The 22,391-nt window shown below is 39.5% G+C and overlaps 1 protein-coding gene across 2 annotated transcripts in view; it reads left to right on the top strand.

The window, feature by feature from the left end:
• The window catches only part of akap6 (A kinase (PRKA) anchor protein 6), a 215,407-nt gene that overhangs the window by 105,213 nt on the left and 87,803 nt on the right, over positions 1 to 22,391 (top strand). For both annotated transcript variants that reach the window (XM_063496793.1, XM_063496794.1), the window contains exons 14-15: positions 6,493 to 6,623; positions 17,151 to 17,271. In XM_063496793.1, the coding sequence (XP_063352863.1) occupies positions 6,493 to 6,623; positions 17,151 to 17,271 (252 nt within the window). The remainder of the gene's footprint in view (positions 1 to 6,492; positions 6,624 to 17,150; positions 17,272 to 22,391) is intronic.

The following is a 22,391-nucleotide window of genomic DNA, read 5'->3' as shown; positions in this document are numbered from 1 at the left end:
TTTTTACATTAGGCATCAGAAATATGAGGAAAAAACACAATAGATCCACTTTAAATAACGGTTTGGGTAAACTGAAGGTTTGTGCAATCATTTGACCAATAATTATAATTATTGGAATAATGCTGCAGTTTTGATCAGTGGGTTGTGATAATGATAAGGTCGTGGTCTCCTTCATAGTTGAATGTTTAGGAAATCACCTTTTTTTCTGCATTGTGCAATGCGTTCAGGAGCCTGAAAATGCACACTAGCTAGGCCCTTTACTTATTTCTGGCTGCATGGTAGATAAATAGGAGAGGTTCATAGACATACATATATGCTTGCTTTTCTTTTGGTCCTTCTTACAATAGGCAGTTAGGCAAAATGAGCAATTCACACATGCGCATGCAAACTAACAGATGGAGGCATGAGTCTAGTTTGAAGACAAATAATTTTTGACAGAAATCCTTGAAGATCCTTCAGACTGGGAAGCAGCCCAACTCATCACTGTGTGTGTGTGTGTCTTTAGTCACTGTGTCCTCAAGGCGGGCGTCCAGGAGAAATTGCTTCAGTGTACTTCAGTGTGTACACATACTGTACAAGTGTGTGTGCGTGTTTCATTATGGCTTTAGTCAGCTGGTATGGATGTAATTTGCTTTTTCATACCTTAGCCTGCGTTGGCTCGGCTGTTGCCAACGTCAGAAAAAATGATTAAATAAATAACTGAGTGAGTATGTAGCTGCGGGACTGAGTCAGTTAGTGACCTCCTTACTGACTGACTGACATTATGACCATGTAGCACTGACAAAAACATCACATTATCACTTCAAAGTTTTTTGTCAGCAATGAACTTCTTTCAAAAGTTGTTTCCACAAAACACTAAATATATTTTATGATGTACTTCCTATGGCAGCAGCAGACTTTCCTTGGTGCTGGGCCATCTTCCTTGGCCAACTTATATAAATGTTTCTTGTGTTACTGACAATAGCTTTACATGATTCAGAGTTCAGAATAATCTTTTTATAGTGGGGATTGTTGGAGTTCCTCAGTTCATCTAATGCAGGGATCTCCAGCCCCAGTGCTTGAGAGCTACTCTCCTACAGCTTTTAGATGCATCCCACTCCAACGCAGCTGAATCAAATGGTTGAATTAAGTTTGGCAAAGGCCTGATAGCAAGCCAGTCATTTGATTCAGGTGTGTTGGAACAAGGATGCATCTAAAAGCTCTCGAGGACTGGAGTTGGAGACCTGTCATCTAATGTCTAAAACAAACTGTTTTGCTCCCATCCGCCTTCCTTTAAACCAACGTTCTGTCAATATAAAACAGGTGTGAACAGTAGTTGGGTGGAGCTTCTGTGTCTGAGATGACTAAATACAGATATCCACTCTCTTTGACATCATTAAGAGCCATGAGTCAGGTAAAAAGTCTGAAACTGAGTGTTTAGAGCAGTCTGAAATCTGAGCTGAAAGCTCATAGGGATTGCTTGCACAAAAATACCAATGTCATTTTTTTTTTGTTTGGATTTCTTATATATACAAATGAAATTCCAACCATTTGGAAATCTGCTTTTGTTCTCCCTTTGCTCAAAGGTTGGGATACTCCAGTTTTGAATAATTACAAGTCCATCTCTAAATAATCTGCTTTTGTGAAAGTTCTGGAAACTCTTGTTAATGAACAGCAGAAAGAGTTCCTTTCCGTAAAGGAGATTTTTAAATGATTTCCAGTCAGGCTTCTAGAAAAATTACAGTACAACTATAGCAGCCTTAAAAGTGATTGTTTCAATGTAATTGATTTAATTGTTTCAAGCAGATATCAAGCAACATTGTGCATCCATTTTTATTGACCTAGCCATAGCATTTGACACAGTTGATCATAACATCTTAAAACCAAGACTTGCCATTGAAGGGCTGTTAGAAAACGTTGGATGCTTTCAGAGTTATACATCAATCAGGCCTCAGTGACTTCTAGCTTGCTTAATGTGATCAGTCCTCATTTTTATGCTGATGATATGATGATATACTCCTCTTATAGCAAGGCTCTCTGTCAGCTCCAGTGCAGTAAAGCATAGCCTGTGTGATTTAAAACTTAAAAATTCAAAATATAAACCCCTGAACCTCTCATGTATTATATACTTCAGGGCTCAGAGATTGAGTGAGCATCTCAATATAAGTACTTAGGAAAAACAATTGACAACTCACTCTCGTCTACACCTCGCATTCAGCAACCGGTGAAAAAATTGAAATTGAAACTTGGTGTTTACTTTCCTGTCTATCTGTTTCTGGCCAGAAAGAGACTTTTATGTCTCTGTTTGGTTATGGTGATGTGATTTATATACATGGGTCCCCAGAATGCTTACATATCCTGCATTCTGTTTATTCTGGAACAATGGGATTTATTACAAACTTTAACGCTCTTACTCACCCTTGTGCATTGTATGCTGAGCTTTGGTGGTCTGCTGTGTCATGTTGTAGATTCAGCCACTATGTATATTTATATGTAGATTTTTTATTTATAAGGCTATTCTTGGTTTGCTTAAATCTTATATACTGACTTATATTAATCAGAAATTGTGGGAAATTGTTGTCCTGGGTTCCATGTTTCACCACTTTGTCTGTCCCAGAAGTTCAAATGGAATTTGGAAAAGGAGAATTCAAATTTATCACTCCTAAATTAAAACTTAAGACACTGGTCTCACTTAATTAATGTCGCAGTTTGTGGGGGGAGACAGTGTGTGGGTGTGTGAGGACCCAGGTGCAGACACAGGCGAGGAGACCACAACTAACTTGAACAAAACGCGAGCCTTTTATTACGGCTGATAATCAGGTCAACAAAACAAGGCAGTAAGCACAGAGGCAAAACAAGACTGGAACCTAAACTGGGAAAACTGAAAACTGAGAAAACAGACTTAACTATGATAACTAGGAAGACAATGAGAAGGAGACTGCAATGACTATGAACAGGACTTTGTGCACGAACATGAAGGAACAATGAACTCATACATGAATAGGCAACATGACCATGACCTGCACAGAGTCCTGAAACCTGACATGACATGATGGGTGGAACAAGGACGACGGGACATTGAACACAGGAAGACAGAGGACTTTAATATATACATGAGGTGATCAGGGGAAGTGGAGACACGTGAGGAAACAGCTGACTAGAACAAACCAAATGACACCACAGTGGAAGTGAAACTAAAGCAATGAACATTGAACACCCTTCAAAGTAAAACAGGAACCCTAAATAAGACGCAGAAGTGACATGAGCTTGACGACATGAACTACACAGACAGGAGACATGACAGATAAGACTCACTAACCTCTAAGGAAGAATTAACACAGGGATGAGACACAAGGGGAACCCAATAAACCATAAAATATAACTGCAAGTAGGTATGACAGAATGTAACTAGATAAGCTAAAAAGAAACTAGAATACAGATGAATAACAAAATATCATGAAACTTAGAAACACTGGGTCACATGACTCAGGACCATGACAATTAATTTAAGTTCATTTTAGATAATGTGAATGACTAGTTTTGCCTGAATGGTATTACTTTTATTTCTGCTATTAGACAGTTATTTTTACTAAGGTATACATTCTTTATTGACACTGAAGTTTATATATTTTTGTTGTTTCTATGTTTTATTTTATTTTATTTTTTTCGCTTGTACCTAAGTAAAGTATGGGTTTAGTTGTGTGTGTGTGTGCAAGCTAATAGTTTATACAGCGCTATTGATTGTACTGCACTTTTGTTAGAGACATTTTATAATCTCAAGAGACTTATTTTTCTTTGTGGTTAATAAAGGTAAAAACGAAACACATTTTTTGAAACATTAGCCATGTTTAATATGAGCATCCAACTGTCACGGCACAGCCTGAGTATTGATATGAGGACCCAAGTGCAGACAGGGAAGGAGGCGGCACTAAGGTTAAACAAAAAGCGAGCCGTTTATTATGGCTGATACACAAGTAGAAAATAAAGCAAAAGGTGAACAGGGGCAAAAACGAAACTAAAACCTAAACAGGGAAAACTAAACTGTGGTAACTATGACATGGCATGAACATGATTGTGAACAGGAACGTGTGAAACTATGATGAGGAAAAACATGAACGTGAAACATGAACACGACCTGAGCAGAATCATGAAGTACATGGAACGGGAAAGAAAACAGTCAACCGGACAAAGACTGAATGAAAACACACAGAAGGGTAATGAGGGAAGTGGAAACACCTGGGGAGACACGGCTGACACAAATGAACATAATAACTCCACAGGAGAAGAGCAAAACTAAGCACTATCAACATAGAACCACAAGACTTTCAAAATAAAACTGGAAACACGGAGAGACGTAGACATAATAACACCGACTACATGACACACACAGACAACAAATACATGACATATTGTCACTGAAGACAAGAAAAGACTTTTAAATCAGGAGTTATAGAAGAACTAGAAACTCAATTTAATCCTAAGTAACAATAGCAACCAAAGAACTTAACACATTCCACATATCAAAATACAAAATAAAACTCAAAATGCTGGGTTACAGACCCAGCTCCTGACACCCAACATTGTATCAGTATATAAATGACAGAAAATTAGTAAAACCACAGTAGTCCCCTTTCAATGTTAATTCAATTTTTTTGGATTAGCTGTCCTGCCGTGGTTATTCTTTTGACCAAGGTCGCTTCTGCTTTGCTGTAAGTACAGTAATTTACTTGACAAATGTGCAAAAAGCTTACATAAATTAGGGAATTTTTAAATGTACTTCTTGGCTTGGATTCAAAGTTATAGACTGTGTGAGGGAACATATTAGCACAGAAAAGAACAGTCTAACCAGCTAATGAACAACTTGACTGATTTACTGATTCACTGACCGACTAACTAGCCAGCAAACAGTCTGCAAACGCAACCAAGACAGAAATAGAGAGAAGTAATGAAGGAAAGTGGAGAGACATTTAGATAAACTCTGTTTTTTTTCCCTCCGAGAGGCTCCAGTTAGTTTCATTTCTATAACAGCAGCACATACACAAACAGAATATTCTCTCGTTCAAACACACCTCAACACAGATAGTGCTGTTGATTGTGTATTGCCGGTTTGTTTATTAGCTCGCTGATTGAGCAGCTCTGCCTTCTACAGATTGGATGACCTTTCCAGATCCTTCCGTCGAGTCCGCTAAGTAGATCGGACGGCGAACGCAACTCGACGCGACAACACTTTATTCAGATTGTTACTGAATGAGGAAAAAGCAGGCGGTCATATGTGTGTATGTGTGCGCATTGGGCTGTTTGTACACACTCACTCAGCCTTCATTGGTTCAATTGAGGCCTCATCTCCATATAGTTTGTATGCAATTACATCTGAGCGGCGCTCTGAGTGCCTCTATATGATTGTGTCTGGATACCGAGTGCAACTAGCTGTGATGTGTGTGTGTGTGTGTGCGTGTGTGTGAGAGAGAGAGAAGGATAATTCGTGAGAAAGAGCAGCGAATCATGCTCCATGTGTGACTGTTTGTTTTTGTGTGTGAAGCAATTGATGGTCAATTTGTGTGCGTGTGTGGCTTTATGGGAACATTTGTGCGAGCTTGATAGGAGTGTGTGTATGAGGGGTAATTTGTGCCAGAGAAAAGCAATTCGTATTAAATGTGTGCGCCAGGTTTTATGGGTGATCTGTGTTAGTGAAATGTTTGTGCGTGTATGTACATTTATATGCATACACATGTACGTGCCGTTTCATAGATGTGTGTGTATGTTGTCAGCTGACGCGGGGGATAAGTATGGAGAGTGTTTCTAGTGGCTTGCTGAATGCTCGCAGGGCTTTAAAGGGCACGTCCGTCAAAACGCGGCACGTCCGAATCTCCTTCATCTGCAATAAACAGCTAATCACACTCAGTGGAAGATGATCCCACTCAGACCTGCGACTTCATCATGCACACACACTCTGTTCGCTTTCAAGAAGGCTCACTGTGTTACCTTGATTCTGGTCATCTTGGTCTTTATATAAGACAGGGTATTTGTACGTTGTAAGAAGCACTGAATTAAGTTCACCTTAGAATGTATTAAAAAGTCTTACGCTCGAGGGGTCTTTGCAGAAGTCCTAAACCAGAGAAAAGCAGGATTTTTTCATGGAAAACCTGCAATTCAGCAAGCTGAGAACATGACATACACAGACATAGTGTTAATTTGTAACATGACAGATTATTTAACATTAGACCGTTTACCAGCATAGGGTGCCAGGTAGGGATGGGTATCGAAACCCGGTTCTTGTTGAGAACCGGTTCCCACTGTTTCAATTCCTTGGAATTGTTTGCCATTTTTGCAAACGATTCCCTTATCGATTCCGGTCGCCCCAAATGACGTCACCACGTTGCGGAGCGTCATTTACCTGGCAGGAAACACTGCGCCTAAGCGGCTCAAACGCAATCTCAGAATGAACCAAAGAAGTGTAAGAAATAATTCAGTCTGGGTAATATATATCCCTGTGTTCTGCTTTGTTTTCTCCAGGCGGAGCAGACCACCAGTCAGTGCGAAGCCCAGCGAATGGCCTTAGAGCAGATGGCTATCAAACTAAGCAGCCTGCAGTACCCCTCACCCACCAACAGAAGGCGCTGCAGTCACCTGGCCAGGAACAACAGGTAACTGCACAACAGGAAACAACAGAATAAGTGATCAGTAATTTTCTGTTAGCTTCCGTAATTGCTTTACAGTGCTCTATATTTTGTAAAACAAATGCATGTCTACTATGGGAGGACCTGTTAAAATTTATCCACATCCCTCATGTACACACACATTCATGTAATGCTAATTATGACGCATACACTCAGAATCTAATTATATTAATAATATTCATTGACCTCCTGGGCTACAGTTCATCCACCATTAGGCTACCGTATTTTTCGGACTATAAAGCGCAATATTAATCAACAGGTTTATTTTCATACATAAGGTGCGTTAAGCGAAACAAAATGTGACTGAAAGCCTTGAGTTTGAAATCCGCTTCGTAAGCATGTCTCTTAATAGGTGCCATTTTGGGGTCCTTATACGCACACAATAATATTATGTTGAAGCACAGTAACTCCGCGAGGCTCCTGACTACAGTAGCCGTAATGCTCCAACAATCCATCAAGCGGTGCGGCTTCGTAGCTTACCAAAGTCATACTAAAACATTTTCACAGATTTTTGAGCCCTGTGTACCACATAAAATCGGTTCGAGGTCAGTAAGCACAACCACAATTAATACATAAGGTGCACCGGATTATAAGGCGCACTGTCAATTTTTGAGAAAATTATAGGATTTTAAGTGCGCCTTATAGTCCAAAAAAATACGGTAATTTAGCAAACTGGTTAACAAACCTCAAACCTGCCACATGACTAGGCTCAGGATCTTCATTCTTGGGGTTATGAGAATCAGACGGTCTCTCTATATAGAATTTAAAAGTTATCAAGCCAGGATAACAACAGCTCCCTACTTTAGAGGTGATCCCTGAGATTTTAAGAGAAGTCACAGAGATCAATGCAAGTACTACAGAGCCGTAAGACACTAAGCAACCACTTTAAACCATCAGTTTAATGTGCTAATTTAGTGTAATATAGGCTCAAGCTTATCCCAGCTAGGGCCAAATGTGCAGTACACCCTGGACAGGACGCCACTTTGTTACATGGCTAAATTCTGAGTAGAGATTTGTGAAATCATGTTATTCTAACTTAAATTCACAGAAATAAAATGACCATCTCTTATGAAGGAAAGAAGAAATATGATAAAGGGATGTATGAATTTCACGTGGTTGCCAGTAGTTTGAGCGTTCCTTATCAGCGAGCTTCCTCATTGATGGATCAATCATAATTTTGCTGATTTGGCATTTTACCACTGGGATCAAGGTTGACACCAATTTCAGCCATCATGGATTAACTGTACAGTAAAATTGCACAACAACAGCAGTGGCTGCAGACATGCTGGCCAAAGTGTGGAACGACTTTGACTATCGTATGGATATATATTGTGCGTCTGTAGGGCGGCTCACTGAGCATTTGTGAACAGTGAAAGTTTTGCGTGTAAAACTTTATATTCAGCCATGTATTTTGAAATTTACCCCAAGCTTCTGTGTCCATTACTTAAAAAATATATCCTATAGGAGACAGATGATTCTTTTCATAAACCCTGTAGAAATTCTAAGCACTCATAAAACTGAATTTCTCTCCTATGGTCAATTGAGGGACAAAGCCTGTGAGCCCAGAAGTGCCAACCATTGTTCAAACCTTCTGTTTGTGATGTGCAGCCAATTAGAAGAAAACTGGCTCAAAGGGAACAGGAAGTGAGCTAAAACAATGAACTAAGGCCCAATAGGAGACAAACGAGGACTTCTTTCTTGCTGCTCCTGTGTATTCCAAAAATAAAATACAGGGAGCTGTAAATCATCATAACAGGTCCACTTTAAAGTCCTTTGTTCTGACTTTTAGAAGTTCCACCATTTCATTGGGCCTGTTAAACAAGGTGTTCGAGTTTGTGCGTTGAACGTGCAGAGGACAGAAGCTGCAGAGCGTAATGGAGTGCAAAATAATAAGAGTGAAAACTAGCAGGTCAGTGTTGTCTGTTGTGATAGAAGAGACACAGGCAAACATAACAGACAACACACACATGCAGCTAAATGCAGTCACACACACACACACACACACACACACACACACACACACACACACACACACACACACAGAGTGTGAGCGTTAACAGCAGTAATCTGGTGTGGCCAGGCTCGGCTCGGCGAGCACCGTCTTTGGTCACGCTGCCTGTCGGCGTTTCATCCCCGGCTTTGAGGAGCTTCTCGCTGCAGTTATCACTCACACACAGGGCGCACACACACACACACACACACAAAAGAAAATGACAACATACACTGAGTAGTGTGTATGCAAATAAAAAAACTGAGGCTTAAATTACTCCCTTTGAGTCTGTAGCATGTTGTGTTCTGCAGACTTTGCGGGTGTTGTCAGTGTGACTTCACGGTGGCTTCCGCGAAGCGTGCGGTGCGTGCGTTGTCTGTGCAAGTGTCCACATATACGAATCAAACCCACCGTAGTGCCACTGGACTGTCTTCTACTTGAATTAAATAACAGTTGTTACATGCGCAAGTTGTTTGTGCGCAAAGATTGAAAACCCACAGCACAAATGTAAATGAAAGCCTCATCTTGTTTGTGTTTTTCAGCCCTCTGAGGCTGCGGCGTAATATTTCAGTAATTTACATTGAATGTGTCGGGCTCTAATTGGTTATTCATATGTTAGCTGTTGCCTTTCACATTTACATTTGGGTATGTGTGAGCGTGTGTGTGTGTGTGTCTGTCTGTCTGTCCAGTGCAGTGGTGTGTGTGATGAGTTTTGTATTAATTGGATGTTACATGTTTTTCTTTGTGAGTTTCATTCAGTTGAGATTTCTGGTTTTGGTTCAGTTGTGAAGAAAATGAAGGTCAGACTGAATTATTCACTAATCTCAAGCAAAATATCTCAATTCTAAATTATTAGCAGAATGAAAGTTAGTTAGGGTGGAAGATATAGATTTTTTGTAGTAACTAAAGTAACTAAAAGTCAATTTTTATTTTTCATATTTCTTATTGTTATGTTCAAAATAATCTAAATGCTTATATAGGAAAGATGAGGCATGTCCAAGCTCCTAACAAATCAGGATATGAAACCTTCTGAGAGCAGAAATATATATATACATATATCAAAGTCATACTTTTAATAGCAATAAGCACTTTGGTTTCACTTGTTACCTTATTTAACATTTTTATATCTTAAAAAGTCCAACATGAATACATGAACGACTAACATTAAAATTGAAAGCAAATGCATGTTTAACTGAATGACTGAGTGACTTGACTTTGCAGGAATTAATGACTTTGTGATAAAAGAGAAACAGAGAGAAGATTTAGACTTTGTAAATATATGAATGAATGAACTTAATGTAAGAATGAGAAGGACCCTACACAGGTTTGAACCCAGAACCCTCTGACTGTGAGGCAACAGTGATACCACCTTAAAACTCTGTTATCCAGTTCTACTTTAACCACAGACTTTTGATGGCCGTCTACTTTGGTAGCTGAAGATGACATTTTAGATCTTTTTCAGGACTAATTATTGTTTCTGTTCAGTTTTTACTATTTGAAATGGTTTTGTTTTATTTCAGTTTTTATTAGCTTCAGTGTTAGTTTTAATCTTTTGAATTATTAACGTATGGAGGGCATACTGTATGTCAGAGGCAAGATTTAGGAAAATCAGTACTGCTATTACACTGAAATGAGTTGACTCACAGTCTCAATAAACTCATCCATCAATGCCTCGTCAGGCAAACAGGACTAAGAACATTTCATCTATAGTATTATTTTATTTTATTTAGTTTTCCAAGTTGACGAAATCATTTCAGTTTGTTTATTTTAGTTAACTTAAATTGTTTTTTCACATTTAGCTTTAGTTTTTTAGTTTAGTTTTAGGGAACTTCCACTTTCCTATTCTACAACGTGTTAGTCAGTGTTTTTAGTCCACAAAACTCTAAATAAATTAAACTTGTGCACCACGCTCTTTTCCAAGATTAATAAAATAATAAATTAGTGAGTGAATGACTGATTAAGCACCAGGGTTTTGTTTGTGGACATCTTGATTTGAATGTTTCCGTAGGATGATCCCGTTAGCATGGATGAATGAAGAAGTGTGTGAATATCAGCACAGGCCTCTGCGCTGCTCTTCATCGACAGTTCGATTTTAATGTCTCTGTAGGATGAATCCATTAGACTGGGCGAGTGTCAGTGAATCACCTCATAAATCCAGCAGAGTCTCTGACTGAAAGGTGACGGCTGCCAATATGACTCATTCAACCTTTCATTCTATCGCTTTATCCTCCTCTCTTGTCATCCTTTCTTCCTTCACTCCATCGCTCCCTGCGTTCCTCCTCACCCTCTGTTCCTGCTCTTTCCCGGTTGCTCTTCCTTGACCTCTGCTTTGTCTCCTCTTTCTTGGCCTTCTGCTGCCTCTTCGTTTCTCTTCATGTTTTTCTCCTGCTCACCTTGCTTTATTTTGCATCCTTTCTCTCAGTGCAACTACTTGGTTGCCTTCCTCTATGCATCACTCCCATCCTCTTCTTTACTTTTATTTATTTAGAATATCTGTCTTCTCATCTTATTGTTACCTTCTCCACAGTTTCCTCTTTCTCCATTCCTCTCCTCTTTCTCGTTCTCTCACTGAGAGCCTTGCCTTCCCTCCTCTCACCTTCTGTCCCTTGCTCTCTTCTTTCTGCTGTATGGAGGATGATGAATTAGAGACAGCAGTTACAGCCGCTATCGGCGTTGCAGCAGCAGGCAGCAGGGAGAGAGAGAAAGGGAAGTAGAAAGTGAAGTATGATAACAAATTTGTCCATTTAAGCTTGAAAGACACTGCCAGTGTTTTAACCAAAGGTTTTTAGTTAGCAGCAAGGTATCTGTCCTGAATCCTGTTTAAAATACCATACTAGTTAAAGAACTTCTCAAAATAATGACACCACAGATCATTAAAAAATAAAAAAATACATAAAAGAGTAAATCAGTAAGAAAGTATTTAAAAATGAAAGATTTCAATATATTTTTTAGGCCCCTCATGAAGACATTTTAAGTTTCAGTTGGGTGGACTACCACCTGCTATTTTACACCAATAATCAATAGCAATGTGTCTCAACAGTGCCTCACGGCCAGATATCGGAGCATTTAGCTGTATATCACCATATAGTTTTATTCAAACAGTTGTGTACAAAATACCAGAAAGGAAAGACAGAAACACAGAACTTGAAATTTTTACAGGGTTAGTAAACCCTGTAAAATAGAGGACACTAACAATGCTACAGCAGTTATTTTGAAAAGCATGTATTTCACATCACTCACATAAAACTCAACACTGACTGAAGGACATACGGAAGGAATCTGGAGCTGGGAGACAAAGAAGTACAGAACTTCAACATCTATCATAGCATCACACAGGAAAATTAACTTGTCCATCTGGTTGTCATAGTGCAGGGGTGTCCAACTCCAGGCCTCAAGGGCCGGTGCCCTACAGGTTTTAGATATCGCCCTGGGTCAGCACACCTCAATCAAATGATTAGTTCAATACCAGGCCTCTGGAGAACTTCAAGATATGTTGAGGAGGTCATTTAGCCATTTAAATCAGCTGTGTTGGATCAAGGACACATCTAAAACCTGCAGGACACCGGGACTCGAGGCCTGGAGTTGGACACTCCTGTCATATTCCCTTCATTGCAGATTGAAGCTGGGCCCAACAAATACCTTTGCTTAGTGTTCGTGTGCCAGTCTCTGTTGTGTTTGGGTAAAAAATAGAAAATACAGATGTATAGGATGTGTAGAGGTCAGTGTTACACTGAAACACATGGCATTTAACTACTTAATCTCATCAGATGCACATTTATTTCATTATTGCAAAATAATGCATTGAAAAATGTCTGGATAGCTAGTGTAGATATCAGTATGTTTTTCCATGTAGGTTTGCACACTTTCTATTCACATTATTTTTTATATCCAGTGTTGACTGGAATTATGTTGAGGTAGAAATGAATAATAGATCCTTATAATTCAAATTTCCTCAGGTGACTGAATGTCAGAAAGGCTCTCTATAATACTCTTGTGCGCTCCGTCAGCGCAGTGTGACAGAAAGCGAACTTGACACTTCAAACACTCTGTAACCATCCCGGTGTTGAACGCAGCCCCACAGTGGCGCCTCGTCGATCCTTCCTCTCCGATTTGTCTGTTTTCTCGTCTTCCACCCCCCGTGAGATACTGTTTTACAAAGCATTTAGTTAACATTAGTGTGAGAACAAGACGGAAATGGAGGAGAGGAGGGGAGGTGGAAAAACGACAAGAGAAAACAATCTGTACGAGTGTTGTATCTGCTTCATCTGTCTTAGTCAGTAAAGGGCCGCTCTGCTCAGCGCATAATGAGGAACACCGCCTCTGGGGGAAGGAAGCAGCGTTTGCTTGCTTTGCTTTTTTGTCCTCGGTTTAGCTTTTATTTCACGGAGAATCACTTTCAGTGGAGGACAGGAGGTGTGAGGAAAGGATAGGATGAAAATAACAGAAGATCAAGGCGGGGGGGGTTAGGAGGAACAGGTGGAAAAATGTTGGCAAATCTTGTTTTATTTCTCTGTAGCCGTGAGCAGGAAAAAGGAGTTATGAAAAAAGCCGCAGAAGATGAAGAAAACAATTTTTAGAAAGTAAAAACAGAAAATGGGGACAAGTTCGAAATTGTGATGGATATAAAAACCACAGAATAAACTAAGGTCATTTCTGAAAAGTGGGGAACAGGATAAGAACAGAAAGCTTTGGGAACGAGTTTGTGCAAAATAACACAAAATTATTACATGCAAAACTCTCAGTCATGAGGAAAGGTTAAAGTGGTTATTAATCATAAGTATTCTTGAGATGACAGAAGCAATTAACATTATAAATATTTCAGAAAATGCCATAGTTACAAGTTCTTTATGTGTGGGAGCAGAAGTAAACTTTTCCAAGATGCAGGAAGTATAATTTTATTAAGGTTTTGAAAACACATGACCAATAACCATGTGACCATTGTGACCAATAACCACGTGATGCTAACTTGTCCTCCAGTTTGTACATGTGAACATCATGGTGACAGTGTAGCATCAAATCAATAATGCCCAGTCATGCAGGCCTAAAAACTGCTCTGCAACCATATGGCCGGTTTTGAAGGAACAACGAGTATTCTCTGACTGGTTGCGAGTGGTTGCTGGAGTTTGATGCCACACACTGCAAAAATGATTGCTAATGCCCCAGTCACGTAAGGTTGGTTAGCGATCCCCTGGCAAGAACCTGTCCCTGTTTAGGGAAAAAATCTGTATTGCCCAACCAGTTGGAAAAAACTCCTTGTGATATGTTTGGTTGCAAGCATATTGCTGTGGTAGTAGTTTAAATAGAAGTGATGGACTTGTCTACAGACACTGTTCAGGTACTCTACGAACTGTAGTGAAACAGGTGTCCCAGTCCCACCTCGCCCCCAACTCCAGTACTAAGGTCAATGACGATTTCAAGTTGCGAAGAGGGAACCTATCCTAAATCCATTTTTTGTGCCAGGCTGTAAACGTGCATTTAAGTTGTAAAGTCTGGGATTTTAATATGAAATTGTCACTTCAAGCCATTTGAGGCTGGCCCCAAAAGTGAGTAGAACTGCAGTTTTGTATGCATGTAGCATTGGCTTAATTTTTCAGCTTCAGAGATTGCCCCTTGATTAAGACTCACTTATTGGGTCTATATTTCAAAACAACAGATGTAAAAATATGTACGTGTATATAATTTCCTCAGGGATTAATAAAGTATTCTGATTCAGGCTCATAAAAGCATGCATTCGTTCCAAAGATATTAATAGTTTGAATTTTGTAGCTTGTAGGAGACAATGGGAGAGAGTATTTTTTGTTCTATTTGTTGTTGTTTTTTTCATAATTTCATTCATAGTTTACTCTCCCTACTTTGATGGAACATCAAATTGTAGTGTGTTTCCTTTTTTTAGTGATGAATATGTATGCGGCTTTCTGGGTAACTGTGATTTTCAGTAAGTGTGTGTTTGTGTATTTGAGTGATTTTCATGTGTGTGCTTCAGAGAGCACCTCTTAATGTGTGGTCGCCTTGCCTGGCATGTACGTGCAGTGTGTGTGCTTGTGTGCGAGTCACTGTGGAAATACTGTGGGTCTGACAGAGCTGTCAAACTGTCGTCGTCAGCGACCGGAGAATTCCAAACAATTTCACCGCTAATGTTGAGAAACATGTTGGCGATCCCCGCCGAGACCGAAAGCCAGCGAATATATAAATAATAAACACACACGCACCTTAACAAAACGGCTGACAGTAATGCGCGTGTTTGAGCAATCGGCCCCTGTTCCAGCAGCATAAATATTTGATGTGATCCTGTGTCGGGAAGGGGGAGGTGAGAGGATGAGTTAGGAAGGGGAAGAGGGAGGTGATAGTGGGAGGAGTGAGCTGAAAAAGGGGAGGGAGAACTAGAGAGTAAGGAAAGGAACGATGTTAAGAGAAAAAAGGGAGGTAGAAAGATTTAGAGAAAGTGCTAGGAAACAAGAAAAGGAGGAGGAAACAGGAAAAAGAGAGGTGGAGGAGAAAATCTGGGCAAGAGGAGGATGTGGGAGGCAAAGCCATGACTTTGAGAGGTCGGAAAAATGAGGTGAAATGGAGAGAGGTGGGGGTGAAATCTGGGATAAGGAGAATGGGGAAGGGAGTGGGATGAAGCAGCAAGAAGTGGGGGGATGACAGAAGACGTGAGGGTATAAGACTATTTATCGTACTACACTTTCAATTCAGTTAAATTCAGTTTTATTTATGTAGCGCCAAGGTGCCTCGAGGCATTGTATATTGTAAGCTAAAGACCCTACAATATTAACCACGTCTGAATACAGTTTTACAAAATTAAAATTAAAACAGCTTACAAATTTAAACAGCCTGGGTGCTGATTGTATAAACTGTCATGAACACAATATCTAAATATCTTTCTAAGACACCCATACAGTTGCTGAAGATGTCAGCAGGAGCATGGATGTTATTTTTAAGTTTTAAACATAAACTTTGGCATTTGGTTCTACCAAAATGTGTATCCAGGATGTCTCTCTTCTCAGTAGCTATTTAATAATATACCTGTGAGTGGAAACAAACACATAGTGGATTTTTTGTGTTAACTCACTTACTAAAGGCAACTTAAACATTTTGACATTACTGCTCAGTTTATAAGTTTTAAAAAGGTCCACATGTCCAGTCCTCTCTTAAGTTTGCCACTGAACATCTAAAGGATTCAGAAAGGGCTTGGGAGAAAGTGTTGTGGTCAGATGAAAACAAAATCAAGCTCTTTAGCATCAATTCGCCGTCTTTGGAGGAAGAGAATTCCTGGGTGTGACCCAAAGAACATCATCCCTACAGTCGAGCACAGAGGTGGAAACATTATGCTTTGGGGTTGGTTTTCTGCTAAGGGTACAGGACGACTTCCCCGCTTTGAGGGGCCAGTGTATCGTAAAGTCTTGAATGAGAACCGCCTATCCTCAGCCTCACTGAAGATCGGTTATGGATGGGTCTTCCTGCATGACAGTAACCCAAAACATACTGCCAAACCAACAAAGGAGTGGCGAAAGAAGATGCATATTAAGGTCATGTAGTGGCCTAGCCAGTCTAGAGACCTCAATCCTTTAGATAATCTGTGGAGAAGCTGAAGCTTCAAGTTGCTAGGTGGCAGTCAAGAACCAAACAGTATTTAGAGGGTTTCTTTAAAGAGGAGAGAACCAAAACCCTCCTGACATGCGTGCAAACCTGGAGACCAACAACAGTTTCTCCAACAAGTACTAAGTCATGTTTTGCTTGGTAATCAAATACTTATTTACTCTGTGACATACAAATCAATCTATAACTTATATGTCATGTGTTTTTTTCTGAATTTTAGTTTGATAATTTGTCTCTCTCCATTAATATGAAACTAGCATTAAATTACAGGCTGTTCATTTCTTTGGAAGTGAGCAAACTTGCAAATTCAGCGGGGATCAAATAATTGTTTCAATAATAATCTCACAAGCCAACTAATTTAAATGAACTGTCAGCTTTGCCACACACAGTGGTCCAATGTTCAGTCGTTTGTTGGTGGCTACCAAAAGCATCTGACTGAGTTGCAAGTTGGTAAAGGACATTTAACCAAATATTAGTGGGAGTGTATATATACGTATTTCTGACCCTGTTGGATTTGAGAAAGTTCAAAATAAATTCAACTTGTGAACCAACTCTATAAAATCCCAAATTTACCATGACATTCAAGCACATGTTTTGTAAACTTATGACCACAACTGTAAAATGTGATGAAATACTCCCTGGAACGGCATTTTAGTTTTGCTTTTTGACAGACTTTTTTCTTTTTGCCTTCTGCTGTCTTTTTCTGTAGAGCAAACTTTATCTGTCAGTCAGTTTTTAGCCATGTGTTTTATCAGTATAACAAGATCCATGTTTCCCTTTGCCGGAGGACAAAAAAATATTACAATAATAAAGGAAATAATAAAATAGACAAGATGAATCATAGCAAAACAAACATTTAATTATAACAGTTTAACTCTTTCTTCTCTCTCACTTCCTTTTGTCAGTCTGCAGGAGTTTGAGGCTGAATACCAGGAGCTGTGGGATTGGCTGATGGACATGGACGCCATGGTAACAGACAGTCATCAGCTGATGTTGTCAGAAGAGCAGAGACATCACCTCTTCAAGGTAAATAGTGTTACTTTCACCAACTCACAGTACATGTGAATAGTATAGAATAGACATGACACTTCTGCATCCAGTGTGACTGATGCTTCTTCCAAATATCCAGCCTGTGGGCGCTGGGCCATGAAGGAAAACTGTGCATTGAGATGAAATGTACCATGGTTGTTTCTGTGTATTGAACTACTGCCATGATGCTTCCTTTTACACTACAGTGTCCATAATAGTGTAACTAGGGGTAATCCTTTCAGAGAACTCATTGAAGTCTGCACCTTCTGTGGACTCTTTTGAGGTCTGCAACAATTCTATTTGATATTCTTAAGCAGACTTAATGTGCACATAAAACCTGCAAGTCTGGACTTTTCAGTTTGCATCGGAGGGACATGGCAACAAGTGTGTGACTTACTCTTCATAATCTGGTTGGAAAAAACAAGTAATCAAGTTACTGTCTGCCCTCACTGTGTACACATTTTTACCCAATTGATGCGTGATTGTGCTAGCAATGTAGTGTAAGTTATCAGTGTTAAACTGAACATATGCCCTGTTGGAATAGAGTAGCCTTGTGCATTTTAAATCATTGTCAGCAAGAACTTAGTGATATAACACTGAAAAACAGCCTAAGAAGTAGGCTGCAGGCATATACTGAAACATCAGCGTAGCTTCCAGGTCTGAAAAGCCAATGTACAAGTGCTTGGACTCTTTCATATGGCCAGCAGGGGTGACTTCTCTGGTTCTAGAAGGAACTCTAATCGTATAGATGTCTATGGTCCTTCAGAGTCTTTGTTTAAGACCTCAGTAAACTAGAGTCTTTCAAGTTTTTCTGAATGCAGCATGATGTTCAGTTTGTAAATGATGGTCCCATTAGTGTCAAAAAGGAGGATGAGTTAGGGCATGCTGGAGGGCATGCCTGGCATGTGATTGACAAGTTGCTGCTATATGACTGTGCATTGTTTTACAGTCAGATCCACCTCATTCTCCTGACATTTGGATTCAAAAAACTAAGATCCCAAAAGCAAAAACTTTCAGGTCAAGGCTTCACAAAACCTGATCTCACTAACTAATAGGCTGAGGCTACAGTTGCTACATCAATCTCAACAGCCAGTATGTTCATTTTAAGCTGATGCATTCAGCGATGTGCAAAGATTTTGTACATTTTGTATAGTATGATAAGATAGCTCAAAACTGGCACAGCACGGTCCTATTATGACACTCTTGGATGCCTCAGTTTGGAGTCACTTTCTCATCTAGTTCAGCACACTCTGTGCTATAGATGTGACATGGAGGCACACAGCAAACTTCTCAGAATAAAAAAGGAGACATAGTAAAGAATAAAAAATGAAATTCTCAAATATGCGATGAATAAGTAAAGTATTTCAAATTGTTTTGTATAATAAAAAACAGGAGATGATGGAGATATGGCACTATTACAACTTTACCTGGCAAGAAAGACTTCACATGTTTCCAAACATTCACAAAGGGCCCATCAGCTGCTCTGCTTCCATCATGGAGGAGCAGCACTGACTTCAGTCTCAATATAAAAAGAAAACATGTAACTGTGTAGAAAATATAAGTATTTGATGCAAATAATGCCCGCCCACTTTGGCTGGCTTCCTCTTTCCTGCCCTAATCCTCCCTCCACCTCAGATCTCCTTTTTCTAGCCAGGCACACACACAAACATACACCCCGTCTTCATCCTCACCAAGGAGAATAGGATTACAAGGCATAGCCTCCCTCATAACCATATCATAGAGAAGGGTGTGTGTGACAGAGAGAGAGAGATTGTGTGTTTGTGTAATGACATCACTGCCACCAGATGAGTAACACAGAAGAACAGGATGTGTTACGATTAGAGATTTCTGAATTGTGCTCTTCTGTCCTTTATATGCTTACAAACACACACAGGCGCGCGCACACACACGAAAAGGGGAATCGAATGAAAATATACTTGTTCCTAAACTGTGTAACAGTTTAAAAGGTATAAGTAAGTCATATTTTGAGAGACAGTAAATTAAATAATGAGGTATGTGTGAGCTGGTGCCATGTGTGTATAATTCAGATTCACTCAGTTGGCAGATGTTCATGAATCAATGTGTTAATTTCACTAGTGTCAGGTTGGAAATATTAAAAACGGTTGGGTGGATTAAAAATCGAGACAAAAACTTTAGGTGGGTTTTTCCAAGGAGTGGAACCTTTTGGACCTAAATCCACTCACAGTTCCAGTTTAATGCACTTCACAGTCTTTCCTGGGCTAGGCTCTACATTATCAGGTTTGACTAAATTTTTAACTTCACAGTCTCAGCTGTACAATATTCATGTCACAGTGCTCACAGTGATTAATTATTTCATTTTAGTTCTCAGTTGGAGGTTTGGGGTATTTCTAACAGCAGTAATATTTCTCATTTGTGAAATACTGCCTATTGTCAAAAGAGCTTCTGTCACTGGGAGCTGCAACTAAATAAAGTATTGAAACGGATCTAAACTGGTTTCTTTTATTTACAAACCACGGTAAAAAAAACCCCAGCTTATTCTGGCTAGATGCTAAATATTTGATCAGAGGGATTGGTGCAAAAAAATACATTAAAAAAAGGTACATGATATTTCACATTGGACATAAAAGACCAATAACCAAAACAAAGCAGTGTTACTGGTGCTGGACATTTTAACATTTTGGAGTTAACGTGTGTGTCAACCATGCAACTGTACGCATGTATATTCATTAATGGTAATAGATAAACTGTGTGCACATACTCTGTTTTTGGAGATCAAACTGCTGACATCTCTTTCTCTTCTTACCCACAAGGCACTGCTGCGAACCAGCAGACATGTAACTTTGTGTTGTTTTCCACTCTTTTTCCCATCCTTCAAACGTCTGTGTGCGTGCGTGCAGACATGACTTATTTAGTGGCCGATGAGACTCACCTGGCCTGCAAATTATTGATAAGTGTAAAGATGAACCTAATTTCTCCATAGGAGTTGCACTTAAATATTCATCTCCATATGAATATTCATGGCAGCGATGATGCGTGCATGAATATTGGATGACTCTGGAATCGCTGGGCATTCTCTTCTTCTCCTTTCTCCCTCGTTCTTTCTTTTCTCTTTCTCTCTTTTTTTTCCTTTTTTTTTGATGTGTCAACTCTACTGCTAAAATATTGATGCGGAGCTCAACAGCGTCTCCTCGCCCGGTCCAAGGTCGCTTTCTTATACTGTTTCTCTCCCTCTCCACCGCTGAGACTTACGGAGACAGGTCTACAGGCCTGTATACTGTAAGCTGCTCATATAGGGCTTTTTTTGTATCTTATATAGGTTGTTGTGTCTGCTTCTTTATTTCAAACCATGGCAGATAAGCACTCATATCCTTCATGTGAGGAAAAAAATCTCAAACTGTAAAAATACCATGACAGTGAATCCACTGCATTCATGTAGCAGCTATAAAATGTGCTTGAAGCCCCAACAACTTTGTATCCTTGTATTTTCCTTGTGTATTTATGGCTGTAGATAGCACTGTGTCTTTCATTTACCTGAATTTCTGCATTTAAACAAAGCATTTTTCCATTAAAGTGTTCAATTAAAATCATTACTGGTTTAATCAAACCCCTACCGAAGGGATTAGTCATTCATTTGAGTAATAGATGGGCATTAATGGCAAAAATTTCAGTGTTTTCTGCTTTCCAACCTGGGGATTTGTTGCTTATGACTGTTTTATAGTACTCTGATTTGCTGTCTTTGGGTGCTGAAATACTGATCAAATAAATAAATGATGAATTGAAAAGAAACACAAAATGATAAAGGCAATTTGAAAATATTAATTAACTGCAACTTTCTAAATATATAACAAAAATAAATGCATAACAGTTCAATTCAGTTTTATTTATACAGCGCCAAATCACAACAACAGTTGCCTTAAGGCACTTTATATTGTAAGGGAGACCCTACAATAATGCATAAAGAGAAAAACCCAACAATCATATGACTCTCTATGAGCAAGCACATTGGCGACAGTGGAAAGGAAAAACTCCCTTTTAACAGGAAGAAACCTCCGGCAGAACCAGGCTCAGGGAGGGGCGGCCATCTGCTGCAACCGGTTGGGGTGAGAGAAGGAAGACAGGATAGAAGACATGCTGTGGAAGAGAGACAGAGATTAATAACAACTATGATTCAATGCAGCAAGGTCTATTAACACATAGTGAGTGAGAAAGGTGACTGAAGAAGAAACATTCAATGCATCATGGGAATCCCCCAGAAGCCTACGTGTATTGCAGCACAACTAAGGGAGGATTCAGAGTCACCTGATCCAGGCCTAACTATATGCTTTAGCAAAAAGGAAGGTTTTAAGCCTAATCTTAAAAGTAGAGATGGTGATAACAGCATAGTTTTGTTTAGGCTAAAGCTGCATGTTGTATTCCAAACAAACAGGAACATGAAGCCATGTGACTGCTGATTTTCTAAGAATTAAGCTTAAACCAGTGGCTAGTTGGAAAACTAGTGATGACTAGTGTAAAACTGTGATTTCTGACTTGCTTTAAGCAGAGTCATTAAAAGAGAGGGACACAGCACTCAAAGAATCCTAAATTGAAATCTATGGGAACATTCTCTAGAAACAAAGATGATAATTTCTCTGCTCAGCCCAACAGGGACACATCCACTTGTGCTGCTGCACTGACGGATGTGCACAGCTGAGTGTCACCACTGTTTCAGTTATCTGATTACAGGCTGATCTCTTTGTTATCAGTGTTGGCAGATGTACTTTTCATTTTCCTTGGCTTAATGTATCCATTACGTGAATTAGCATGGCATTAGTTCAGCCTGCTGGTAGGCGCAGGAAAAATAGTTTATTTAAACATTATTTTGGCAGAAAGTCACCAAAAGTTTAAAGTGTTTCTTCTCCAGAATTGTTCCCAGGAGCAGAATATATAAAAAGAAGATAAATAAGGTACAGTAAGTAATGCAGAGGTCTATTTAGGCATGTTTTCAAAGATAGACTTAACAACATGTGGCAATAAATAAAGCAATCACACTAATAAAATAAAACTAGTATAAATGAAGGAAGGACATTAAAGGAAGTTTAATCCAGTTTTTCGAGCAGCTGCAAGAGCTTGAGTGATGTGACCTCTGGATCGGAGTA

This window comes from Pelmatolapia mariae, linkage group LG16_19 (assembly GCF_036321145.2).
Source record: "Pelmatolapia mariae isolate MD_Pm_ZW linkage group LG16_19, Pm_UMD_F_2, whole genome shotgun sequence".
NCBI lineage: Eukaryota > Metazoa > Chordata > Actinopteri > Cichliformes > Cichlidae > Pelmatolapia > Pelmatolapia mariae.
This window is presented reverse-complemented; position numbering and strand designations above follow the sequence as displayed.